A 22,476-nucleotide genomic window follows, 5' to 3' on the forward strand; every position below is an offset into this window, starting at 1 on the left:
ACTCTTACCACTTGAACTATCATTCAAGACACTTAAATAAAAATTAAAAGCACAATTTTATTAACAATTCGAAGAATAATCATATTTTGAAAATAAAAAATACATTTCAACCTAATTATATAATATTATATTTTTGTATGCTTCGAAAAATTATATAATATTATACTATATATACACATACATATATTATTTGTAGATGCAATTCCTGAAAATATTTTCAAAACAAAGACAATCGCCATATATTTATAGAGTGCGCAAATACATACTCACAGAGAGCGAGGGAGCGAGCATATGCAGAGATAGCAGCACCATGGGAACATCAGTGCAGGTAAAGCCACTGTGTGGAGTGTACAACGAGAACCCTCTCTCGTACTTGGTCTCCATTGATGGCTTCAACTTCCTCATCGACTGTGGTTGGAACGACCACTTCGACCCTTCCCTTCTTCAACCCCTCTCCAGGTTTCTTTCTTTCTTTCCTTTTCCCCAAATGGGTGTCTTGTATTTCAACCCCCCTTGTTTAAGTTTCATAGGGTCACAATATGATGTGATTTTGAGCTTCAAAGTGTTGGTTAGTAACAAATTGGGGTTTGTAATGTGGAAGACAATGCTTGTGAACTAGAAAGAAGGATTTTTTTCTTTTTTCTTTTTGTTGTTATAAATGACATTTGGAGCTTGAAAATATTGAATTTTTCATGTGGGGCATCTTGTATTTCAAACCCCTCCTTGTTTCCCTTTCATAGAGTCACAATATGATGTGATTTTGAGCTCCAAAGTGTTGGTTAGTAACAAATTGGGTTTTTTAATGTGGAAGGCAAAGGCAATGCTTATGAACTAGAAAAAATAACATTTTCCAGTTATAAATGTCACTGGGATTGATTTTTCAGAATGTTTGTATTCAATTATTATGTTTTGATTTGTTATTGATGTTGTGTGCTTTTTGGCATGTAGGGTAGCATCAACTATAGATGCTGTCTTGCTTTCGCACCCGGATACGCTTCACCTTGGTGCCCTCCCATATGCTATGAAGCAGCTTGGACTCTCTGCGCCTGTTTTTTCAACTGAGCCTGTCTACAGATTGGGCCTTCTCACTATGTATGACCAGTTCCTCTCAAGAAAGGTGAAATTTCATGCCAGATTTTTGGTTTGTTTGTTTTTACTATTAAGAGAAAGATGTTTTTCTGCTTGGTTTTTAGGCTGTTCGGTATCTTGTGTCCTTATCTGTGAGCTTTCCTATTTAACAATTAACTAGGACTAGGACAATACATATGTTTTAAAGCCAAATGGTTGGGTTAAGCTATCTTATTCTCTTGCAGCAAGTGTCGGAGTTTGATCTGTTCACGCTAGATGATATTGATTCTGCTTTCCAAAGTGTAACAAGGCTAACATACTCTCAGAATCATCATCTCTCAGGTAGGGATTGAGACATTTGTTAGAATGTGTTGCGTTGAAGTGGTTGTATGCCTTCTCTTTGTTCTCTCCCCCCACCCTCTTTCAGTGTATAAATATTGGTTTGTTTCTAAGCCCTTATGCTTTATAAATTTATAATAAAATGAAATTCTCTACTTCCATGTTGCACACTTCCAAATATTCAGCAGCGTTGTTTATTTGTCACCTTTAATGGCATTTTAACTGCTGCTAGGCAAGGGAGAGGGAATTGTGATTGCACCTCATGTTGCTGGGCATCTTTTGGGAGGTACGATATGGAAAATTACAAAGGATGGTGAGGACGTCATATATGCTGTTGATTTTAATCATCGGAAAGAAAGGTAAATCTTTCTTTTTGTTTTCCACAGTTAAATTGATCCTATATATCTTTAGAGAGTTAAAAGGAAGCTACTTATCTACCTAATTTTCATTAGGCATTTGAATGGAACTGTTCTAGGTTCTTTTGTGCGGCCAGCAGTTCTAATAACTGATGCTTATAATGCTTTGAACAATCAGCCTTACAGACGCCAAAAGGACAAAGAATTTGGAGGTAACTAACTTTTAAATCCAACAACTGTGGCACTGCGACAGAACATAAAATTTTGTTTTCTCAAACTGCTCTTAAGAGGCGGAAATGTTTTTAGGCCCAGGACATTGACAGTGGACTAAAAAATCTTACCATGAAATGAAGAAAACTGTCTAGTATTTGTGTGCTTTATCTATGCTGATCATGTATCTTGTTGATTATTTAGATATCTTAAAGAAGACTCTTAGGTCAGGTGGCAATGTATTGCTCCCTATTGACACTGCAGGACGGGTGTTGGAACTTATTCTGATGCTAGAATCGGTCAGTACAGGAAATATGCTTTTACTCTTTTTCTCCCCCTTTTCCTGAATGTACATGTGAGTTAATGTGAGATCTTGGTTTTTGCAGTATTGGGCTGAAGAAAACTTGGTCTACCCCATATATTTTCTTTCATATGTTTCATCCAGCACAATTGATTATGTAAAGAGTTTCCTTGAGTGGATGAGTGATACCATTGCAAAGTCTTTTGAACAAACGCGTGAAAATATATTTCTTTTGAAGTAAGTGATCTTGTCCTTAAATTTGAAGAAATATTTATTTTTTTGGTTCACGTGGATGCTATAAAACGTTATTGATTATTAGCATTTCAAACTTATATTACTTTGAGTTTCTTGAGATATTGGTAAAAAATGGTTTTATGCAATTATGAGTAAAAATGAGCTTTGAAAACTTTAAGGTTTGCAAACTTTAAGGATCTTTGCTGTAGACTGATCTAGAAAATAGTTAATCTCCTCTTTTTTTAATTGCTAATGTTATCTTGTGTCTAAAACTAAGCTGCAATGCTCGTGCCTGCAGGTATATTACACTTCTGGTTAACAAGACTGAGCTTGATAATGTTCCAGATGGTCCAAAGGTTGAATAATTTGTATGTTTTGTTTTTCATCAAACCATCTTCTTTACTGACTCTGATTCATCATTCATGTATCTTGTACAGGTTGTTCTAGCATCCATGGCAAGTTTGGAAGCAGGTTTTTCTCATGATATATTTGTTGAGTGGGGCAGTGATGTAAAAAATCTCGTGCTTTTTACTGAAAAAGGCCAGGTATTTTTTTTTTTGTAAAATATCCTTTCTCTCTTGTTACGTGTTTCAGAATTGATGTGAATCCCTACAAGCTATAGTAGGGTTTCGCTACTTGGAACCTGCTAATTGATCAAGGGCTGCTTCTTGGAGTTGACTTTATAGTTGCTTTTGTATTTTAAATATCAATATTAAGCTTGTTTTAGTTTTTTCTGAGGCTTTCTGAAGATTAAAATAATGAGATGAAAAATTCTGAGGGCAATGTATTTGTAAAGTGTAATTGAAATGAATTGCAATAAATTAAGCTGTTTGGATATTTAATACTGATAATTTGGAAAGTAGTGGGACTTCTATTGGGCCTTTTTTAAAAACTAAACCCAAGGAATTTCAAATACTACATCTCTTGTGATCATTCCAAAATTCCAAGAGCGTCTATCACTAAGCTCATTCTCTCTTCACTACTCTTCCTTCTATCTTCGGACTCGTAATAGAGATAATAAAGTGGTGACTCAAAGAAGTCCCACATTGCCAAGATTAGCAAGTGCACAAGTGCATATATAATAAAGAACACACACACCCATTGCCTTAAGCCTAAGGTTTTGTGGTGTGTGGTTCTATAGGATTTCTATCATGGTATTAATAGAGATAATAAAGTGGTGACTCAAAGAAGTCCCACATTGCCAAGATTAGCAAGTGCACAAGTGCATATATAATAAAGAACACACACACCCATTGCCTTAAGCCTAAGGTTTTGTGGTGTGTGGTTCTATAGGATTTCTATCATGGTATTAATAGAGATAATAAAGTGGTGACTCAAAGAAGTCCCACATTGCCAAGATTAGCAAGTGCACAAGTGCATATATAATAAAGAACACACACACCCATTGCCTTAAGCCTAAGGTTTTGTGGTGTTGTGTGGTTCTAACTTAGGAATTCTAACATGGTATCAGAGCTGGTCTGATCCAAGCCATGACTGCCGCTTCCCAAAAAAAAACGAAAAAAAAAAAGTAAAAAAAAAAAAAGCAAAAATGGCAGTCCCATTTGCGCAAGCCAAGACCTCAGACTCAGACGAAGGAGCACAAGTCCAAGGAACTCCGATGTTCCCGCTAGAGTACTAGCCCAGACAAAGAAAGTCGAAAGGCAGACTCAGACGAAGGAGCACAAGTCTGACGACCACTGATGTTCCCGCTAGAGTGCAAGGCACAGGCAAAAAAAAATAAAAATGGAGTCCCAATTGAGGGGGAGTAATAGAGATAATAAAGTGGTGACTCAAAGAAGTCCCACATTGCCAAGATTAGCAGGTGCACAAGTGCATATATAATAAAGAACACACACACCCATTGCCTTAAGCCTAAGGTTTTGTGGTGTTGTGTGGTTCTAACTTAGGATTTCTAACAACTCGGCACTCTCTGAATTTTCGTGTACCTTTGATCTTGTGAGATTCATTCTCTCTAGCTTCCTCAGGTTTTCACTCTCTTTATCTCTGTTGAATATATGTTAAGCTTAAATCTATCTCTTTGCTGAGATAAGACTAATAACAAACTAAATCTGAACAGATATTGCACAATCTCTTTGCTGAGCTTTGATCTTCCTTCTCTTAGCTTCAGATCTAGATGCACTTGTACCATTGGAGCTTATAATTTTCTTCTTATGCAGAACGAAAATATTGTCTAGAGGGTTATTGGTGCAAATGCAATGGTTATATCTTGGTTATGTGAAAAGCGGTGGGAATCCAACAAAAACTACAATACCAATAAAGGGTATTATCTGCAAAACAAGACATAGAGTTGGGCCTAATTTGTTACTTTGGAAAGCCAGACAAGATATTTTATAAATGATAGTAGTTTAATTGAACCAATTCAATTTCTTAGAAGTTAGAATTTCAAATCCTTTGAAAATTTGAGATAAGGTATTCAAACACGGGGTTACTGTATCTCTTTTGTTTTTCCTTTTTATTATCACTGTGTTGTAAACTATCGCACGTTGTATCTTTTCTCCCGTTAACCTTTCAGGTTAATATTTCAAATTCTCTTCTATAAAAATGCTTTATATCAGTGCTAATGATGCTAGCTACTTAACATATTTGTTTGCTATCTTATGTTTACTGATCCTTATCTTTTTGGATGCATAGTTTGCCACACTAGCTCGTATGCTTCAGGCTGATCCACCTCCAAAAGCTGTCAAAGTCACTGTGTCCAAGCGTGTTCCTTTGGTTGGCGATGAGCTAATTGCCTATGAGGAAGAGCAAAATCGAATAAAGAAAGAAGAAGCTTTAAAAGCCAGTCTTATAAAGGCGGAAGAATTGAAAGCATCTCATGGGGCTGATAGTAATACAAGTGATCCAATGGTCATTGATACTGGCAATAATCTTGTAGCACCAGAAGGTGTGTGTTGTATAAATTATTTTGGAGCTAATCTCTTTGAAGTGTTTCCCTTTTCCAGTTTTTCCTTAAGTAGGAGATATAACACATTTGGCATTGTTTTCTTGTTAGTAAACGCTTTCACTTAGGTGTTGAGAATTATCCACTTCATATTCTTGCTAAAAAAAAAATGACCGAACTTCACATATTGCCATTGGTTGGTGTTGCAAACCAACCATTTCGTCATATTAAACAAACTGGATGAACTGTGAGATTTTACCTTGTTGAAACATTTATCACTATTTTATGAACGTGTTAATCGGATATTACAATGTATTATAATTAATACCATCATTTGATATTAACCTTAAATTTGTCTACAATATTATGAGTTTATCTATTATTTTGCGCCTTGTGGAAAGTTTTTTATGATTTGTTTGTTTTTTTATTTTTTTGAATTGCATTTGCAGTGGCTGGTCCACGAGGTGGAGGATACCGGGACATATTTGTTGATGGATTTGTTCCCCCTTCAACAAGTGTTGCCCCAATGTTTCCCTGTTATGAAAATACGTCTGAGTGGGATGATTTTGGTGAAGTCATAAATCCAGATGATTATGTAATTAAGGACGAAGACATGGACCAGACAGCAATGCATGTGAGTTTCCTTTTCAAAATAACTACCTTATTACTTCCCAGTTTGAATATAATTATTCGTGTCAGTATTTAATTTGACACTTAATGTCTACATCATGCTTGTTTTCGGAGTTAGAAATTTCTCTGAACTCTGAATCAATTACAACGACTTTACTTATTTAAAAGCATGCCAAGACTTGCCAAATATAAAGGTCAATGATATCAATGCATTACAAAGTAGTAGGAAACTTTATAAAGGAAAAGCTACAATACAGGAATCATAAGCTTAATAACTTGCTTTGGTCTATTTTGTGTTTGGCTTGGTTGCTTCTATATATCTTTAACTGTTCTCGTCCTTGAAATTTCGATGAAATGTGATACATTCTGCTTCTAACCATGAAATCTTTTGCCACATCTAATTTTTCTGGTGTTTTGTATTAATAATTATATTTTTTAAATATTTTTTCCTATTTTTCTATCAGGTAGGAGGTGATATAAATGGAAAACTAGATGAAGGTGCTGCGAGTTTAATACTTGATACAAAGCCATCAAAAGTCATATCTGATGAAAGGACTGTAAGCTGCTGTATCTTTGTCTTGTATTTGAAAGCTTCTTATATATATTAAACTTATATATTTGTGTTTCTATTTGAATTTGATACTGTTGTATTTGGTAATTGATTGGACAAACCAAGTTAAATCTCTTTAACTGTCTCAATTCTTTCACTGAGTGCCATTAAAATTTTTTATTGCTTTCACAAAGATTAGAAATCTACATGTTTAGATTTTACAAAAGATGCTGTTATGTAAGTTTTTTTGAGTTATACTATCCTGCTACTGCGTTGATCTTCAAACATGTTCTATATATATGTAACAGAGTTGCAACACATTCATGGTTTTGTCCAGGTGCAAGTCAGGTGTTCCTTGGTATACATGGACTTTGAAGGCCGTTCAGATGGAAGATCCATTAAAAATATTCTCTCCCATGTGGCTCCCCTGAAGCTGGTATGGATCTCTTTGGTGCTTTTCAGTTTACTGAAATACATAATTGAATCTTTTTTAACTTGTATTTGGAAGTTCATTATTTGTGGAATGGAAAACAACTGAGGTAGTCATATCTTGCCACCATTGAAAATCATCTGATCTTGGAAATAACTCATTTTAACTAACATACAATTTTTGAAAGCAAAGCAATAATCTGGCTTCCATTTTAAGTGGGTTTGTGTTGGTCGGGGAGCTCTGGAAACGGCTGTTGTAATGTTGGGAAGGGTAACTATCGGGGGAAAAAATTCATGGTTTGAGTTGAGCACTTTTGAATGGGCATGTAAAACCTTAGTTATCAATAACATGCTGTCTTTATTAGAATGGGCATGTGTGTGTGTGTGTGTGCATGCGCGCACACATACATACATATACATATGCACGTGTGTGTCAGCATTCAATTGAACTTAAATCGTAAATGCATAAGGTCACGTAACTCACCAAGTAATGGCATGAGCTGTTGACAACATGTAAAACCTTAGTTATCAATGACAAGCTGTCTTTATTAGAATGGACCCTATTGTTTTCGTGTCGGTTTTTCCTTCCACTTCGTAGTTCATATTCCCCTAATTTCTGTCTGTCATATTATTTTCAACTTTGGTCTTTGTTTACATGTCTAATGTATTCTGTATTTATCTATTAATTATGTTTTTTCTCTCCCTGTGTTCTCATTCTTATCAATTATGAATTTGTCTTCAATTTTAGGTTCATTTTTGAAAATGTAAGGCATATAACTGATAAATAATCTGTGCATGTACTCTTGTATAGATATTGTGATCCAGCTGGTTTAAGGAACCAACTTTTATGTTCATATCATCTGTTTTTTGTTTTTGTATCAAGCATGATGAATACTTATGATTTTTCTGGAAGGTTTTGGTGCATGGGTCAGCTGAAGCTACGGAGCATCTGAAGCAGCATTGCCTGAAGAATGTGTGTCCTCACGTTTATGCTCCCCAAATTGAAGAGACAATTGATGTTACCTCTGATTTATGTGCTTATAAGGTACAACGATGTCAACTTTTGTAAATTTTCTGAGGCAAACAAGATGTCAAAATTAATCTTGTCTGGCATTTCTGGTTATAGGTTCAACTATCTGAGAAGCTAATGAGTAATGTACTCTTCAAGAAGGTAAATGATAGATGTCTGAACTATTTCAATTTAAATACTCTTCTTTACCAGTTTGTATAGAAATCATCATGTTGAATGATGAATTCAATTCAACTGCAGCTGGGAGATTATGAAGTAGCTTGGGTTGATGCTGAAGTAGGGAAAGCAGAAAATGACACGCTCTCGCTGCTGCCTGTTTCCGGAGCAACTCCTCCGCATAAATCTGTTCTTGTTGGTGATTTGAAATTGGCAGATTTCAAGCAGTTCCTCTCCAGCAAGGGTGTTCAGGTAATTCCTAAGCTATAGACTTATCGTACCGATTCCTCCTTGCTCCAATTGTCTACTGGTAATCGTCATGGAAACTGATCATGTAAAGGCTGATAAGTTTTATTGTTTATTTTTTTTTGAATGATGGTTACTGTTCTGCAACAGAAATTTGAGTGAGAAAAATTAGTGAAACAACTGAATATCTACTTTATAAAAAAATATGAATCATGACATGATACCCTTTATGTAGGTGGAATTTGCTGGTGGGGCTTTGCGTTGCGGTGAATATGTAACTGTCCGGAAGGTTGGGGATGCAAGTCAGAAGGCAAGTTCTCCTTCTTAACATTTGTTAATTAATTAGATTCATACATTCTTTAGGATATTGATCATTTTCCAATGCAGCTGAGATTATCCAGTTTCTCTTTCAAGATTCTGATCTATTAAGATGATGTTTTTTGATAGGGTGCTGGTTCTGGTACACAGCAAATTATTATTGAAGGCCCCCTGTGTGAAGATTACTATAAAATTCGCGAATATCTCTATTCACAGTTTTATTTGCTTTAGATTTGGGCGAAAAATTCAGTTTTTGCTTTGTTTTACCTCTTCGTTTCACTTGTTTAAGGAAGACTCATACAGCCTAAGAAACAGGGTTCACGAACAGGGGGGAAGGATGTGACTTTTGTGCTTCATTTAGGGACCAGAAAGCTTAGCTGAGTAGCAGAGTTGGAAGAGTTGGTTAATCTGGTTAGCCATTTTAACTAGAAGATTGACAGAGCTGTCATTTGCTTTCAATATTATCAGTGAAGAAATGACACTGCGTCATTCTCAGTGTTGTGCCTTGAATTTACAACAACCTTAGCATCTGAGGAAATGAACTTTTCAAATGTCTTTGGTCTCAATGTATTTCTAGGAAAGTTATGTAATTTGTTCCTTATTTCTGGATCATTCTTTGATGAGAACCAAAATACAGAAATAGAGAACAAGGTATGAGAATAAGGAAACACTTTGATTACTACTGAAATAGAAGAAACAGAAATGCAATAGCTACTGCTATTGCCCCAGAGTAAGACTCCTGTAGAAGAAGAGACTCTCTTCACTCTACTCTTAACAACCTATTTCTCATCATAGTCCTTCTCATTCTAACAGAAAGCTTATATGAGAATCTCCACTCAGCCTTACGCACCTCTCACACCCTTCCTACCCGCAAAGGCCGTAACTAACTTGTGCCAGCTCACCCTCCTAAGATTCCCCTCTCTTATTCTTTCTCACATATACTTTCCATCCTTTGGGCCTGGTCTCATTGGCTGTGGCCCCACCCTCACTAAGAGCTCTATCAATTCCACCGGCTTGAGGAACAACCTTGTCCTCAAGGTTGAAGGCGGGAAACTGATTTAAAATAGTCAACTCATCTTCCCAAGTGGCTTCATCTGCAGACTTGCCATTCCACTGAACGAGATATTGCTTCACAGTTTCCCCTTGTTGTTGGATGGTGCGGGCAGCGAGCACCGTGCTGGGTTCCACTGATGGTGGCAATTCTCCCGCAAGGCCCTCTGGAAGTTCTTTCTCAACCTGATAATTCCCGATTGCTTTCTTTAGAAGAGACACATGAAACACGGGATGGATGCGAGATGTTTGGGGAAGGCGAAGCTTGTAAGCCACAGCTCCTATGCGCTCAAGCACTTCAAAAGGGCCATAATACCGTGGGGATAGCTTTGGGTTGATACGTTGTGCCACAGATTGTTGGCGGTGGGGTCGAAGTTTCACAAAGACCCACTCACCCACGTCGAAGTGCTTCTCTGTGCGCTTCTTATCAGCCTGAGATTTCATATATCCTTGAGCTCGAAGGAGGTGACTTTTCAATTGACGCAGTGCCTCATCTCTGTCCAACAGCTCTCGAGCTACAGCTTCCACTTTCGTTTCCCCAACAGTAAAACGGAGCAAGGTGGGAGGGGCACGACCATAGACTACCTCGAAAGGAGTCACTCCCGTGGACGCATGGTAGGTGGTATTGTACCAATACTCCGCCCAGGGTAGCCAGTAGAGCCATGTGCGCGGTTGGTCCGCGATGAAACAACGAAGATACGTCTCTAAGCAACGATTAATGACTTCAGTTTGTCCATCTGTCTCAGGATGGTACGCGGTACTCATAGTCAGATGTGTCCCTTGTAACTTAAAAAGCTCAACCCAGAAGTTGCTGACAAAGATGGGGTCCCGGTCGCTTACTATGGATCGAGGAACTCCATGTAAACGCACGACCTCTTTGGCAAAAGCTTCTGCCACACCTCTGGCAGAGAAAGGGTGGCGCAAAGAAATGAAATGTGCATACTTGGACAGTCGATCAACCACCACAAACACTGTATCAGTTCCTCTGACCTTGGGTAAACCTGTTATGAAATCCATGGAAAGCTCATCCCATATCTTCTCCGGAATTGGTAGCGGTTGGAGCAGACCCCCTGGTGAGGTAGCTAAGTATTTTTGCCTTTGACACACATCACAGGCCTTGACAAACTGTTGAACCCTCCCCTTCATGCCAATCCAATACATATTTGCAGCAATCCTGCGATATGTGCGGTAGAAACCCGAATGCCCACCCTGCGGTGTGGCATGAAATTCGCTGAGGAGTTGAGGGATCCAGCGAGATGAAGCAGAGATTACAAGGCGATTTTCATAATACAAAACCCCCTGATCATAAGTATAGCCAGGTTTACTGGAAGGATCCAATTGTATCGCAGCAATGATCGAGGCCAACTTAGCATCTTGATGGGCCTCTTGAACCAATTCTTTGCCTTCTGACCATTGAGGATAGGAGACAATGGACTGGAATTCACCGTCTTCAAATCTACGAGACAAAGCATCTGCTCCCTTATTCGTTGGGCCGGGTTTGTACACAATGTCAAAACGATATCCTAAGAGCTTGGCGGCCCAATTCTGCTGGTCTACGGTTGTGATTCTTTGGTGGAGCAATTGGCGTAGACTCTTTTGATCAGTATATACAGTAAACTGTCTCCCCAACAAATATGGTCGCCAATGTTGCACTGCTAGAACGATGGCCATCAATTCTTTCTCATAAGCAGATTTGGACAGATTTCGAGCACTCAAGGCTTTACTAAAGTAGGCTATGGGTCTGCCTTGCTGGAGAAGTATGGCTCCTACCCCATTCCCGGAAGCATCACTCTCTATAGTGAAAGGTTGAGAGAAATTTGGTAATGCAAGTACAGGTTCAGTCACCATTCGTGCTTTGAGTGTGTCAAATGCCTGCTGAGCTTGTGAAGTCCATTTGAAACCTTCTTTTTTTGTAAGTTCAGTCAGTGGCCTAGCGATCTTACCATAATCTCGCACAAACTTGCGATAGTATCCAGTCAACCCGAGAAAACCACGTACCCCTTTTACATTCTTAGGTACTGGCCATGAGGTGATGCTTTGCACCTTGCTAGGGTCCATTGCCACTCCCTCCTGTGAAACCACATGACCCAGATACTCTACAGAATTCTGGGCAAAAGTGCACTTTTTACGATTCGCCACCAAACGCTGTGCACGTAGTCTCTCAAATACCATGGTCAAATGTTGCAAGTGCAGATCCCAATCCGAGCTGTACACGAGGATGTCATCGAAGAAAACAAGTACACTCCGACGCAAAAGGTCACGGAAGACTTCATTCATCAATGCTTGAAAGGTGGAAGGGGCATTCATCAAACCGAAGGGCATCACAAGGTATTCATAGTGCCCTTCGTGGGTACGGAATGCAGTTTTGTGTACATCTTCCTCTTTCACCAACACTTGGTGATAACCCGACTTGAGGTCAAGCTTGGAGAAGTAGCGAGCCCCATGAAGTTCATCCAATAACTCGTCTATCACTGGAATTGGGAATTTGTCAGGGATCGTTGCCTTGTTCAACTCGCGGTAGTCCACACACATGCGCCATGACCCATCCTTTTTCTTCACTAAGATGACGGGGCTGGAGAAGGCGCTTTGACTGTGTCTAATGATTCCTGATTTCAACATGTCCCTGACTTGTTTTTCTATCTCGTCCTTATGGTGATGGGAGTACCTGTATGGCCTCACATTCACCGGCCCTTGTCCTGCTATAAGATTAATCTGGTGATCTTTCTGCCGCCTTGGAGGTAATCCCATGGTCTAAATAAAAATGTCCTCGAAACGACTGAGGAGTGATTCCAACTGATGAAGCTGTTTCTCAGAGAGTCCTGAAACTTCTTTGGTGTTCTTAGTAGTATGCGCTGCTTGCAGCTCTTTGCTCTCACCTTCGTGCTCCTCATTTTGGCCAAAAATGCTCTGCAAAGCCCACTGTTTATGCTGTATTCCCTTCTGTCCTTGCAAAAAGAACCACTTCCCAGCAAGCTGAAATTTCATGGTTTGTCTCCCCCAATTGACTAGCATGTCTCCAAGGGTAATCAGCCACGTTACTCCCAAAACCAAGTCAATACCATCCAAATCAAATAGGATTGTCTCTACCGTGGTTGTGTAATCACCAATTTCCACTCCCACATGTTCAACCTTACCGCTGGCCATCACCTTGCTTCCATCTCCCAACAGAATTCGCATCTCTGGTGTGGCTTGAATTTCCCACCCCATCGCTGTTGCTACTCGTTTGGACAAGAAATTGTGCGTTGCCCCGCTATCAACCAAGATGAGGATTGGAACGCCCCGGACTGTTCCCTGCAGCTTCATCGTGTGGGCTTGAAGTGGCTCGGCTCCCAATTTCATGATGCTTAGCTCACCGTCCACAGCCGCCGCGTCGTCCTCTTCTGCTTCCAGCGACATATTCCCCTCTTCTCCTCCGTCGTCTCCTTCCTCTATCAACATGATGCGGAGTTGCTTGTCGGGGCACTGGTGAAGTGGGTGGTACTTGCCGCCGCATTTGAAGCAGAGCCCCTTCTGACGCCGGTCAAGGAGCTCTTGATATGGCAGATGCCTTATCCCTTTGTCGCGATGGGTGGGACGCTTGTCTTCACGTCGATCTCCTTTGTCATCTCGGTTCTTCACCATTACCCAACCTTGGGTTGAGTCACGACCCGCTAGAACTGGGCCTGATGCTGTTTGGTGGGCCGGTCGGTTATATGACCCCGATCCATATCCATATCGTGGGCCTCCGTTTTTTGACCCGGTTGAGCTGCGACCCGCTCCGTGGAGCTCTGTCTCTATTGCCCGAGCTAGAGGAATCAATCGTGAACGAGGTAGCGTCGTCAGAGCCCGCATACTGCGAACCCGTGCTCGAATGTCCTCACGCAACCCATGGATGAAGTACCCAAAGTACTGTTCATCGGGTAGATTTGGCGTCTGCGAGAGCAAACGCTCGAAATCAACCACATAATCGTCAACGGTCCCCTATTGCTGGAGATCCGAGAGCTGTTCGAAGACGTCACCCTTGTTGGCGGTGCCATAGCGCTCCAACAACTCGTTGGTGAGTCGTTCCCAGGTTAATCCGGGGTCCAAGTGCAGCAAAGAGTTGAAATAATGGATCGTGGATCCTTCCATGCATAAGTGAGCCAAGTTCACCTTGACTTCTGGGCTTGTACCCATGACATGGAAGTAGACCTCAGCACGGGCAATCCAACCCGCCGGGTCTTCTCCATTGAAAAGAGGAAGCTCTACCTTCTTGGCAGACTTGCGGAATTCATCCAACTGTCCTCCATCGAGCTTAGTCCAACCAGATACACCAGATGGACTTCCCTTCTCGGCTCCAGATCTTGCTGGTGTGTCTAGATTTCGCACACTCCCCGAATCATCTTGCTCCTGAGTCTGCTTGGATAATTTCTGGGTTAAAAGATCAATCAAGCGAGCCTGATTGTTCTCCGCTTGCTCCTGCATAGTGACAAGAGTTGATCGGAGATTTGCCACTTCAGTTTCCAGTGCTGCTACCTTCGCTTCCATCTTCTTCTTCGCTGGTGGCATTCGTTGTCAGATTCAACGAAGATGAACGCTGGCCTCCGTCTCGTAAATCATCCGGCAGGACGGACCAATTTGATGAGAACCAAAATACAGAAATAGAGAACAAGGTATGAGAATAAGGAAACACTTTGATTACTACTGAAATAGAAGAAACAGAAATGCAATAGCTACTGCTATTGCCCCAGAGTAAGACTCCTGTAGAAGAAGAGACTCTCTTCACTCTACTCTTAACAACCTATTTCTCATCATAGTCCTTCTCATTCTAACAGAAAGCTTATATGAGAATCTCCACTCAGCCTTACGCACCTCTCACACCCTTCCTACCCGCAAAGGCCGTAACTAACTTGTGCCAGCTCACCCTCCTAAGATTCCCCTCTCTTATTCTTTCTCACATATACTTTCCATCCTTTGGGCCTGGTCTCATTGGCTGTGGCCCCACCCTCACTAAGAGCTCTATCATTCTTCCTCTATCTTTACATGCAGATTTTACACACTTAACATTAAATTAGATAGACATACAGTGAATCTGTGCAGGATTATTTATTAATTTGGTTGATAATCACTATGGGAACTATCTTGTTAAATGGAAACTGTCTTATTAATTTTGATGTCTGTACTTGTATTCTGAACTTTGGTTTACACTTTACAACTTTGTTTTTTCAATCTCATGTTCTTTGTATCATTTTAAAAATAAAACTTGTTCCATGATGACTAATAGACTAATAGTATTTGATGAAAATACTTTTACTAATCTTTAATACAGGACACATAGCAAGAATTTTGCACATAAGACAAACCTTTAACTTGATTCTCCTTCTTGTTTTTTTTTTTTAAATTGCTGCTAACTTCCTAATGTGTCTTTTATCTCTCGTTAATCTCTTCAATTTCCCTTTCACCATTAAGAATTATATTAAGGGTATAATTGGTAAAACATAATAAATGTTTTCTTAAAATTACAAAAGTGACTAATAAAAAAGAAAAGAATTTTGAAAAATAGTGATAGATATTAAGGAAAAGGAGGAGTGTGACTTTCCACTAACAACTACTCCCATGAATTCATAAAAGAATTTTAGGAGAAACAAAACTTGGAATGTGATCAAATAGATTTATAGGGAGCACAAATCTTAACAACTTGTTTATCAACAAAGCCTCGTTTCATGCTCTGCTCCCCTTTCATTCATCATGAAATGCCTCATCCATGACTTAATATGTACAACTTCTTCTCACTCGCGTGAGTTCATACAAGAATTCTAGGTCTTGTTTTTCTATTTTGACTAATAATTACAAACTTATCACGTTGTTTACGCTTTATTTCTTACTTTTAAATAATTGATTCCTATACAAATTTTCAAACCAAATAAGTCCTAACTAATTGAGTAGAAACTTTGAACCATGTTCAGACCCCTGAGCTTTCACAAGAGCTTCCAAGAATGGACACCATATCATGAACCGCAAGCCTGATAATGTTGCTACCAGATGATCTTAGAATGTCCATGCACTCCTGCAGGTCTGCATCACAGGCTACCAAAATCCATTCATGATCATCATCCAGATACTTGATATCAAATGTACCCACCTCCAGTTTCAATCTCTTGGCAATTTCTTCTTTCAATTCCACAATGCCACAGTTCAAGGAGACCTTAAACCTTATGATATCTTCTCTATATGTTGCTTTAATAGTCACACTCTTCATCTCTTTCCGGGCCGTGAAAGGCATCATAGTATTATTAGGAGTACTCATATGTTGCATAGGAGCCAAATCAGAGGATGAAGGATTAATCCCACAAGCAACTGGAACCTGATCCTCCAAAATACCATCTAATGAAGGACACAGATTTCTCAAGTCTTTAGAACTATCACCACCCTCAATTAACATTACTCCAAATGGTTCTTGAGGTTCTGTTGCCTCAACATTTGGCATAGGATATGGAGTTCCATATTTGGTACTAGTTGACTGCAGTGTTGACTCCAGTGACCCCTTTAGCACAAAACATTGCTCACTGCTGCATTTTATATTAAATATATCTTTTGCTGGAGAACTTTCATTTGGGGGATTACCATGGCATGAAACAGGAGAAGTAGGATTTTCATTAACTTCACTTGATCCACTCCCAATTCCAAACTTGTTTGGATCTTTAGTGCCAACATACTGAGTGGATCCACCTTTGTCATTAAGCATTTTTTCCAATTGATCTTCCATCTCAACCTGTCTTTTTGTTTCTGTTTCTGTAGAAGCATCAAAATCATTTCCAATTCATCCTAGATTCTGATGGCCTAATGCGTAATGGGGCCTGGTGGTCCAACTTTTTTGAAGTACAAGGCTCAGCAGAAGCGATGGGAAGTGAACTACTTGGAGAATTCAGACCAAATGCTCCTTCAGCACCATGGACTGATTCCATAACACACTTGAGCTTGGATAGGGAACTATTAACCTTTTTTATCTTTCGAGATGGCCAGCGAGATATCCCATTTAGCCTGCATATGCGCTTCATTGTAGTAGGACAAACTGTACAACAAGAATACATCAAGAAAAAAAAATGTTTCAGCTGCTACTTTAGACCTTTTTAAAATGAACATAAAAGAAACTACTAGCGTGAACTAATCAACTTTTGTGTTTTGGATGATTAATAATTCAATATATACTTCGATAACTCTTAGAAGTTGGGATAGGCCTAACTTTACCCCAAAGCTAGCTTAGGGGTGAGGGTTGCTCTAACCTTCATAAACACTATAATTTGGCCATATCTCTAGATGAGACTTTCTCAACACTCCCTCACACCTAGGGCTGGATATCTAGAGCGTAAAATTTGCAGGAATGAATGGCCCATATATGAGTAGTCTCCAATAAACGGATCTAGAATAGCCTCTTATACCATCTTAGAAGTTGGGATAGGCCTAACTCTATCCCAGAAATTAGCTTAGGGGTGAGGGTTGTTCTATCCTTTATATAAACTTATTTAGTCATATCTTTAGTCAATGTGGAACTTCTCAACAATAACTGTATGTTTCAAGAAAGCAGCAAACTTAGACATCATAAGAGCAGAAATATTCCTAATTACTATATTTCATATGCACTTCATTGTAGTGGAGCAAAACAAAATATTGCAACTTCAACTGTTAAATCAGAGAATGAACATACCACCAAGGCTTTTTGCAGCATCCTTAAGGCTCCCACTGAAATAACGTTGCAAAACTTCCAGACTAATTGATTTCTCAGCTTTTCCACGTTTTCTCTGTGAGGTTTTATTTTTTATCTCTAAAGAAGAGATCTTTTCCATGCTTCCACCTCCACTATCGCCAAGACTTCCTCCATCATTTATGCCATCCAACATTGTTTGTTGTTCTAATGGATCTAGTGGCACCCCATGCCTCAAATTTGGTGAAGCTGAACCATCATGTCTAGGGGGTGATTTATCAGATTGGATAATTGGAACAGATTCTAGCCTCATATGAACTCTTTCATTTATCGTTTCCACAATCTCAACTGAACCATCCTCCTCAAGTTCAACACCAGAAGCAATCTTGAGACTCTGGAAGTGTTGCTTCATTGTTGCCAATATGGACCCCAGCAAAGCTTTTTGTTCATTGAATTCTGTGATCCTGGGAGGCAGAAAAAACTCTAACACATAATCATCATTTCCAGTATGAGAGCTTTGTAAACAGATTGCAAAAGAGCTTGTTAACCCAAACATGAGAGCATAATGCACCAAAGGGTAATCAGTTTTGCAGAATTGAGTAATGTTCCCACAGAAGCACATGTTCTGGGACAAAAATGCCCTCCCAGCAACCCCTTGACCTTGTTGTAAGTGATGCTCAACACAAGCTTCATGAAAGCCCCATGTGTGAGAATCTATGATGTAGTATGCTACCTCAGTTATAGACATGCAAACTTGCCCCATGCAATAGCCATCAAAGCTAGAGCAACTTTTCTTGAGACCGCCACCGTGGGCCAAGACACTCCGGTACCTACAGGGAACCCATGTTTGTGCTAAAGGTAAATTGTGAGTTTCACACACCAATGTCAATATCTCCAAAATCTCTGCTAATGCATTCTTGCGGCCTTCATTACAAATCTGGTTTAAAATAATTGCCAAGTCATATCAGTGACAATAGAGGGGTAAGATAGAAGTCATAGAACAACAAAAATGTTCTATCTTTCAGAAAATAAAAAAAATAAGGATGCGGGATGCATCAAGCGGACGCAGATCTTCTGCCCCTTCTATGTCTCATTTTCCTGTCACACCAACGAGAGTTTGCCATGTAAGTTAAAAAATTACATGGGCACCCATTTTGCTGATATGTCAAAATTTTATTGGAGAGACAGATAAATGAGACACAGTTTGGGGATAGAAGATTTTAACCCGCATCATGCATAATAGAAAAAAGCCAACCTGACTGTATGGATGCTCCAAAATTTCTGAACTCCTCAGATTTACTGCCTGCAAGGATACTGACAGCAGGTGACTCAGGAAACTAAAAAAAAATGTCAATAATTATATATACTGTCCAATAAGTAGTAATGAGAGTACAGAAAATCTCACGGAAGTTTACTTTGTCAAAAAAAATCTCCAAGGACATACCTATATATTTAGTGTATAAAACCTGAAGTGTGATCTCTGTACTTACTCTCAACTTGTTGAACTTCTTCTATCTTGCAGCCATGCCAGCAAATTTTTAACATTCTTACTCCTCAATTTAATTGTCTTTTCTTTTTGTTAACATCATTCCTACTTCTTTTTTGAGTGTCTTTTAAACTTTCTATTTTGTAACTCCTATATTTATATCTCCCTAATCAGGAGGTCACAAAACCATTAGTAACTTTGAGTTGGGTTGATATATTTATATTGGAGTGAACCATTGTTAAAGCTTTCTGCGATAATTACAAGAAGGTTGATTTTGTGATACACGACTGAATGAGAAATCACAAATGATTGAACAAATATGGTCAAACTATGTGAATTACTTTTTAATTTTAAGGATTTTGAGCTAATTAGATGCTTTGGAATATTTATTGTGAATGTTATATACCTAAAAATCCATTTCGTTTTCGACCTGCTTATGATGAAATTGGTGATTGAGTAGTATTAAAATGTCGGTTAACTTTAGCCAATGTTGATACAAGTAATTGCAATTGTAGTATCATTGATTTTATATCATTTTAAGTTTATTTCTACAACTTCCTCAATTTCTTGATGCAAATAGTTTCGTTAGATGAGTAGTTGTTCAATGAATTCTTAAACTAGTACAATAACATGGTTTTCTTTTATAAGATGCATTAACAAATAACGATTTTTTTTCCAAACCTTAAAATAATAAGTTCATCAAAACTTTAGATCCTGAGAAATGCTAGCAACACATTTAAAATGGGTCGACATGTTAATAATATCACAACCATCACAAAGCATGAAGGTTATCATAACTAGAACAGTTCAAAAGAAAACCAACCTCAAGGGCTTTGCAAACTTTATCAACCTCTGGAGCATAGTTAACCTTCTGTGCAGTCATTATCAATTCCATCACAGCAACACATGACTGCCCTGAAGGTTCAAACACAGGAAGAGCCAAGGTTCCGCGAACATTGTAGTGTTGAGCATGATTTAAGCGCGAATACTCTTTACTAGAATAATACTGAACATTTGGAGTCCATTCTGGCAATTTCTGCTGAAAAACTCGACCCGGAAGCCCCAGAATTTCATCATTTTCTCCATCCACAGAAAACATGTACATCAGGGACACTGTTCTATACTGATGGAGTCCATTACTATGTGGATCAAGAACAAATGGTTGACCTGAAGTTGTGAGTTTATACTTATTCCCATTCCTCACAGGTACCCAAACCTGAGCCAGAACATTCTGTTCAGTTAACTCTTTGAAGTGGCGAAGAGCTTGTGTCATTCTTTCCTTGATAAGACAAAAACCATCTCGATTTTCCAATGGTGGCATAGGTACAAGGGGTGTCATATGCTTTTTGCTGTCATCATTTTCAACTGGATTCTCAGTTACTGTATCTGCATTACCGGAAAGCAGTGAAGGAAATAAGCGAGATAGAAAGAGAAAAGAGAACCCTCAAACAATTTAAGAAACTCAATTCGTATTTCTTGGCTTGATTGCAAATCGACGAGTAAGTGGGTATTTATAGATGCATAAGACACCTCTTGATACAGTAGCCATACTTTTGAAACAATATAACTCTTGCAAAGTATAAGGAAGTAAATGCAAGATAGATGCATAAGAAAAATACCATGAATGTCAAAATACATGAACCAAATGAATAATCCGGTTAATTAAATACTCCACTAAACTTTGCTAAGATAAAATCTGCACTAAAAATCCATGTTTTTTTAACAAGCATTAGCTTCAATCAGAAGTGCTGCAGATCCAGTAAAAACTTCAAAGTTCACGTTTAGCATCAGATGTCTTTGTGAGTGGACTAAGAAAACTTCTACAGTTATGGTAATATGGTAATACCATCTTTGGACTCAATATCATATTGTGCCTAGAAATTCTATGTTTATAAATACTCCAAAGTCCAAACACCATACATCTTAGATACACGGGCAATGGTCAAATCCCAAGAAAGCAGATGGAAGAGCTTATTTTATAGTATAAACGCCCATGAAAGTTTTTGGAAGAGCTTATGGCCTTATGTAAATAGTTTTTGGCCTGCCAATAAGCTATTTTGAGCTTATTTTCATAAGTTGTTCAGATTAGCTTATAAATAAGAGTTTATGCTAAGTTTATCAAATTAGCTTATAAATAAGCGCACCAAGAATCTGGCCTGCAGATATGGGATAGTTTGAAAGCCAAGGAAAGGTGTAAAGGGATGAGCACAAAACTTGTAAAGCCTTGCAGTTTAGCTATTCAGTTTAAAAGAGGGAGATAGAAACAAATATCAAACTTTAAACCCAGATACATGTAGCATCATTAACTTTAGAAATGCACAGAAAATTGCAACATATGAGCCAAAAGTCTATGTTTCATTTATGTCTTATAAAGTTTCTCAGTAGTCAAATATAGCTTCAAGAATTGAGAGGGAAATAATGAAAAAGAAAGGTTAAAATCTTTCAATATACATAAACTCTAAGCTATGAAATAGATAAAGAACATTCCATATAAAAAAATATTGAAAAAAAATATAATTCTGTATCCTCTTAAGTTTCCCAATCAATTAAAGCTAGCTGCAGCAATTCAAGTTACTGTCAAGTGGGCATTAAGAAAGGGGAGGAATTCATGTCAACATAAACAGAAACAAAAGCAAGTGGGCAGTAAGCTGGTGTTAAAGATTATAAGTTGACTTATTACACTCCTCAATATGAAACCAAAGCTACTGATATAAAGAAAGGAGAAAAAGCCCAATTTAACAACAAAATTTAAACCAAAACATACAGTAACAAAATAAGGATATATGGCAATCAGAGAAGAGAAACCTGAAGCAGTAATGCTGACATGCTTGTCATCTTCAACATCAGAAAAAGCCCAGAGAGGAGAAAAAGGTTGTTCAGAGATGTTGGATAAGAGAAAAGGAGACATGGGGTTAGAGAGACAAGATACATGATCAAAAGGCCATGAACTTTCAAGGTCATTATCAAAATCCATGGGAAACCCATGTTCCTCCATTGGCTTTGACTTGAGAGGAAGGTCAGGGTTTTCTTCCTCTGATTCTGGCATTTTCAAATGGGTTATTTTCCTGGAAAATTTGTGGGAACAGAGTGACAAAGATTGTAACTTTGTGATGAATTAAAAGTTGTAACACTATAGAAAAGAGGAGAACTATAGATAAATATAGAAGGTAGAGAATATGGGACCAAAAACTTTTACTGTGGCTATGCAACTTGCAAGATGTGACAATATTGGAAAAATAATATTAAAAAGAAAGCAATTTTCCATCATTGGCACCAAATGCCAACAAGATGGGCACTACATACTTGTCTTTTCGTTGCTATTATATACATTATATACATTATATACATATACATTTTCAACTACTATTACATAGTCCAAAAAAAACTACTACTACACAAGGAACATATTAAAAGAAAATGAAAATGATGGTCTAATATGTAGTACCAGATATTTTTATCAGTGTGTGTTTATTGAAGATTTATCATTTTATAATAAGACAAAAAATTATAC

General features: G+C 38.4%; 1 protein-coding gene and 1 pseudogene across 1 annotated transcript; one reads left to right on the plus strand and one right to left on the minus strand.

Moving 5' to 3' along the window:
• Positions 1-222: 222 nt before the first annotated feature.
• On the plus strand, positions 223-9,448 carry LOC130738250 (cleavage and polyadenylation specificity factor subunit 2). The gene is made up of 18 exons (XM_057590195.1): positions 223-459; positions 949-1,117; positions 1,314-1,410; positions 1,640-1,766; positions 1,860-1,975; positions 2,178-2,272; positions 2,360-2,511; positions 2,807-2,864; positions 2,946-3,053; positions 5,161-5,413; positions 5,860-6,044; positions 6,505-6,597; positions 6,928-7,026; positions 7,933-8,064; positions 8,146-8,190; positions 8,290-8,457; positions 8,687-8,761; positions 8,899-9,448. Exons 1-18 carry the CDS (start codon positions 311-313, stop codon positions 8,998-9,000), a joined length of 2,223 nt encoding a protein of 740 aa, XP_057446178.1. The 5' UTR covers positions 223-310; the 3' UTR covers positions 9,001-9,448.
• A 5,988-nt stretch (positions 9,449-15,436) lies between these two features.
• Positions 15,437-22,105, minus strand: LOC130738251 (protein NLP7-like; annotated as a pseudogene).
• Positions 22,106-22,476: the final 371 nt, after the last annotated feature.

This window comes from Lotus japonicus, chromosome 2 (assembly GCF_012489685.1).
Source record: "Lotus japonicus ecotype B-129 chromosome 2, LjGifu_v1.2".
Taxonomy (NCBI): Eukaryota; Viridiplantae; Streptophyta; class Magnoliopsida; order Fabales; family Fabaceae; genus Lotus; species Lotus japonicus.

Bases quoted from the DNA above. Each gene is read 5' to 3' on its own strand.
- LOC130738250 (XM_057590195.1), top strand. From the start codon at position 311: ATGGGAACATCAGTGCAGGTAAAGCCACTGTGTGGAGTGTACAACGAG. The intron at 6,598-6,927 runs GTAAGCTGCTGT...GGTTTTGTCCAG, and splicing joins TCATATCTGATGAAAGGACT to GTGCAAGTCAGGTGTTCCTT. The intron at 7,027-7,932 runs GTATGGATCTCT...TTTTTCTGGAAG, and splicing joins ATGTGGCTCCCCTGAAGCTG to GTTTTGGTGCATGGGTCAGC.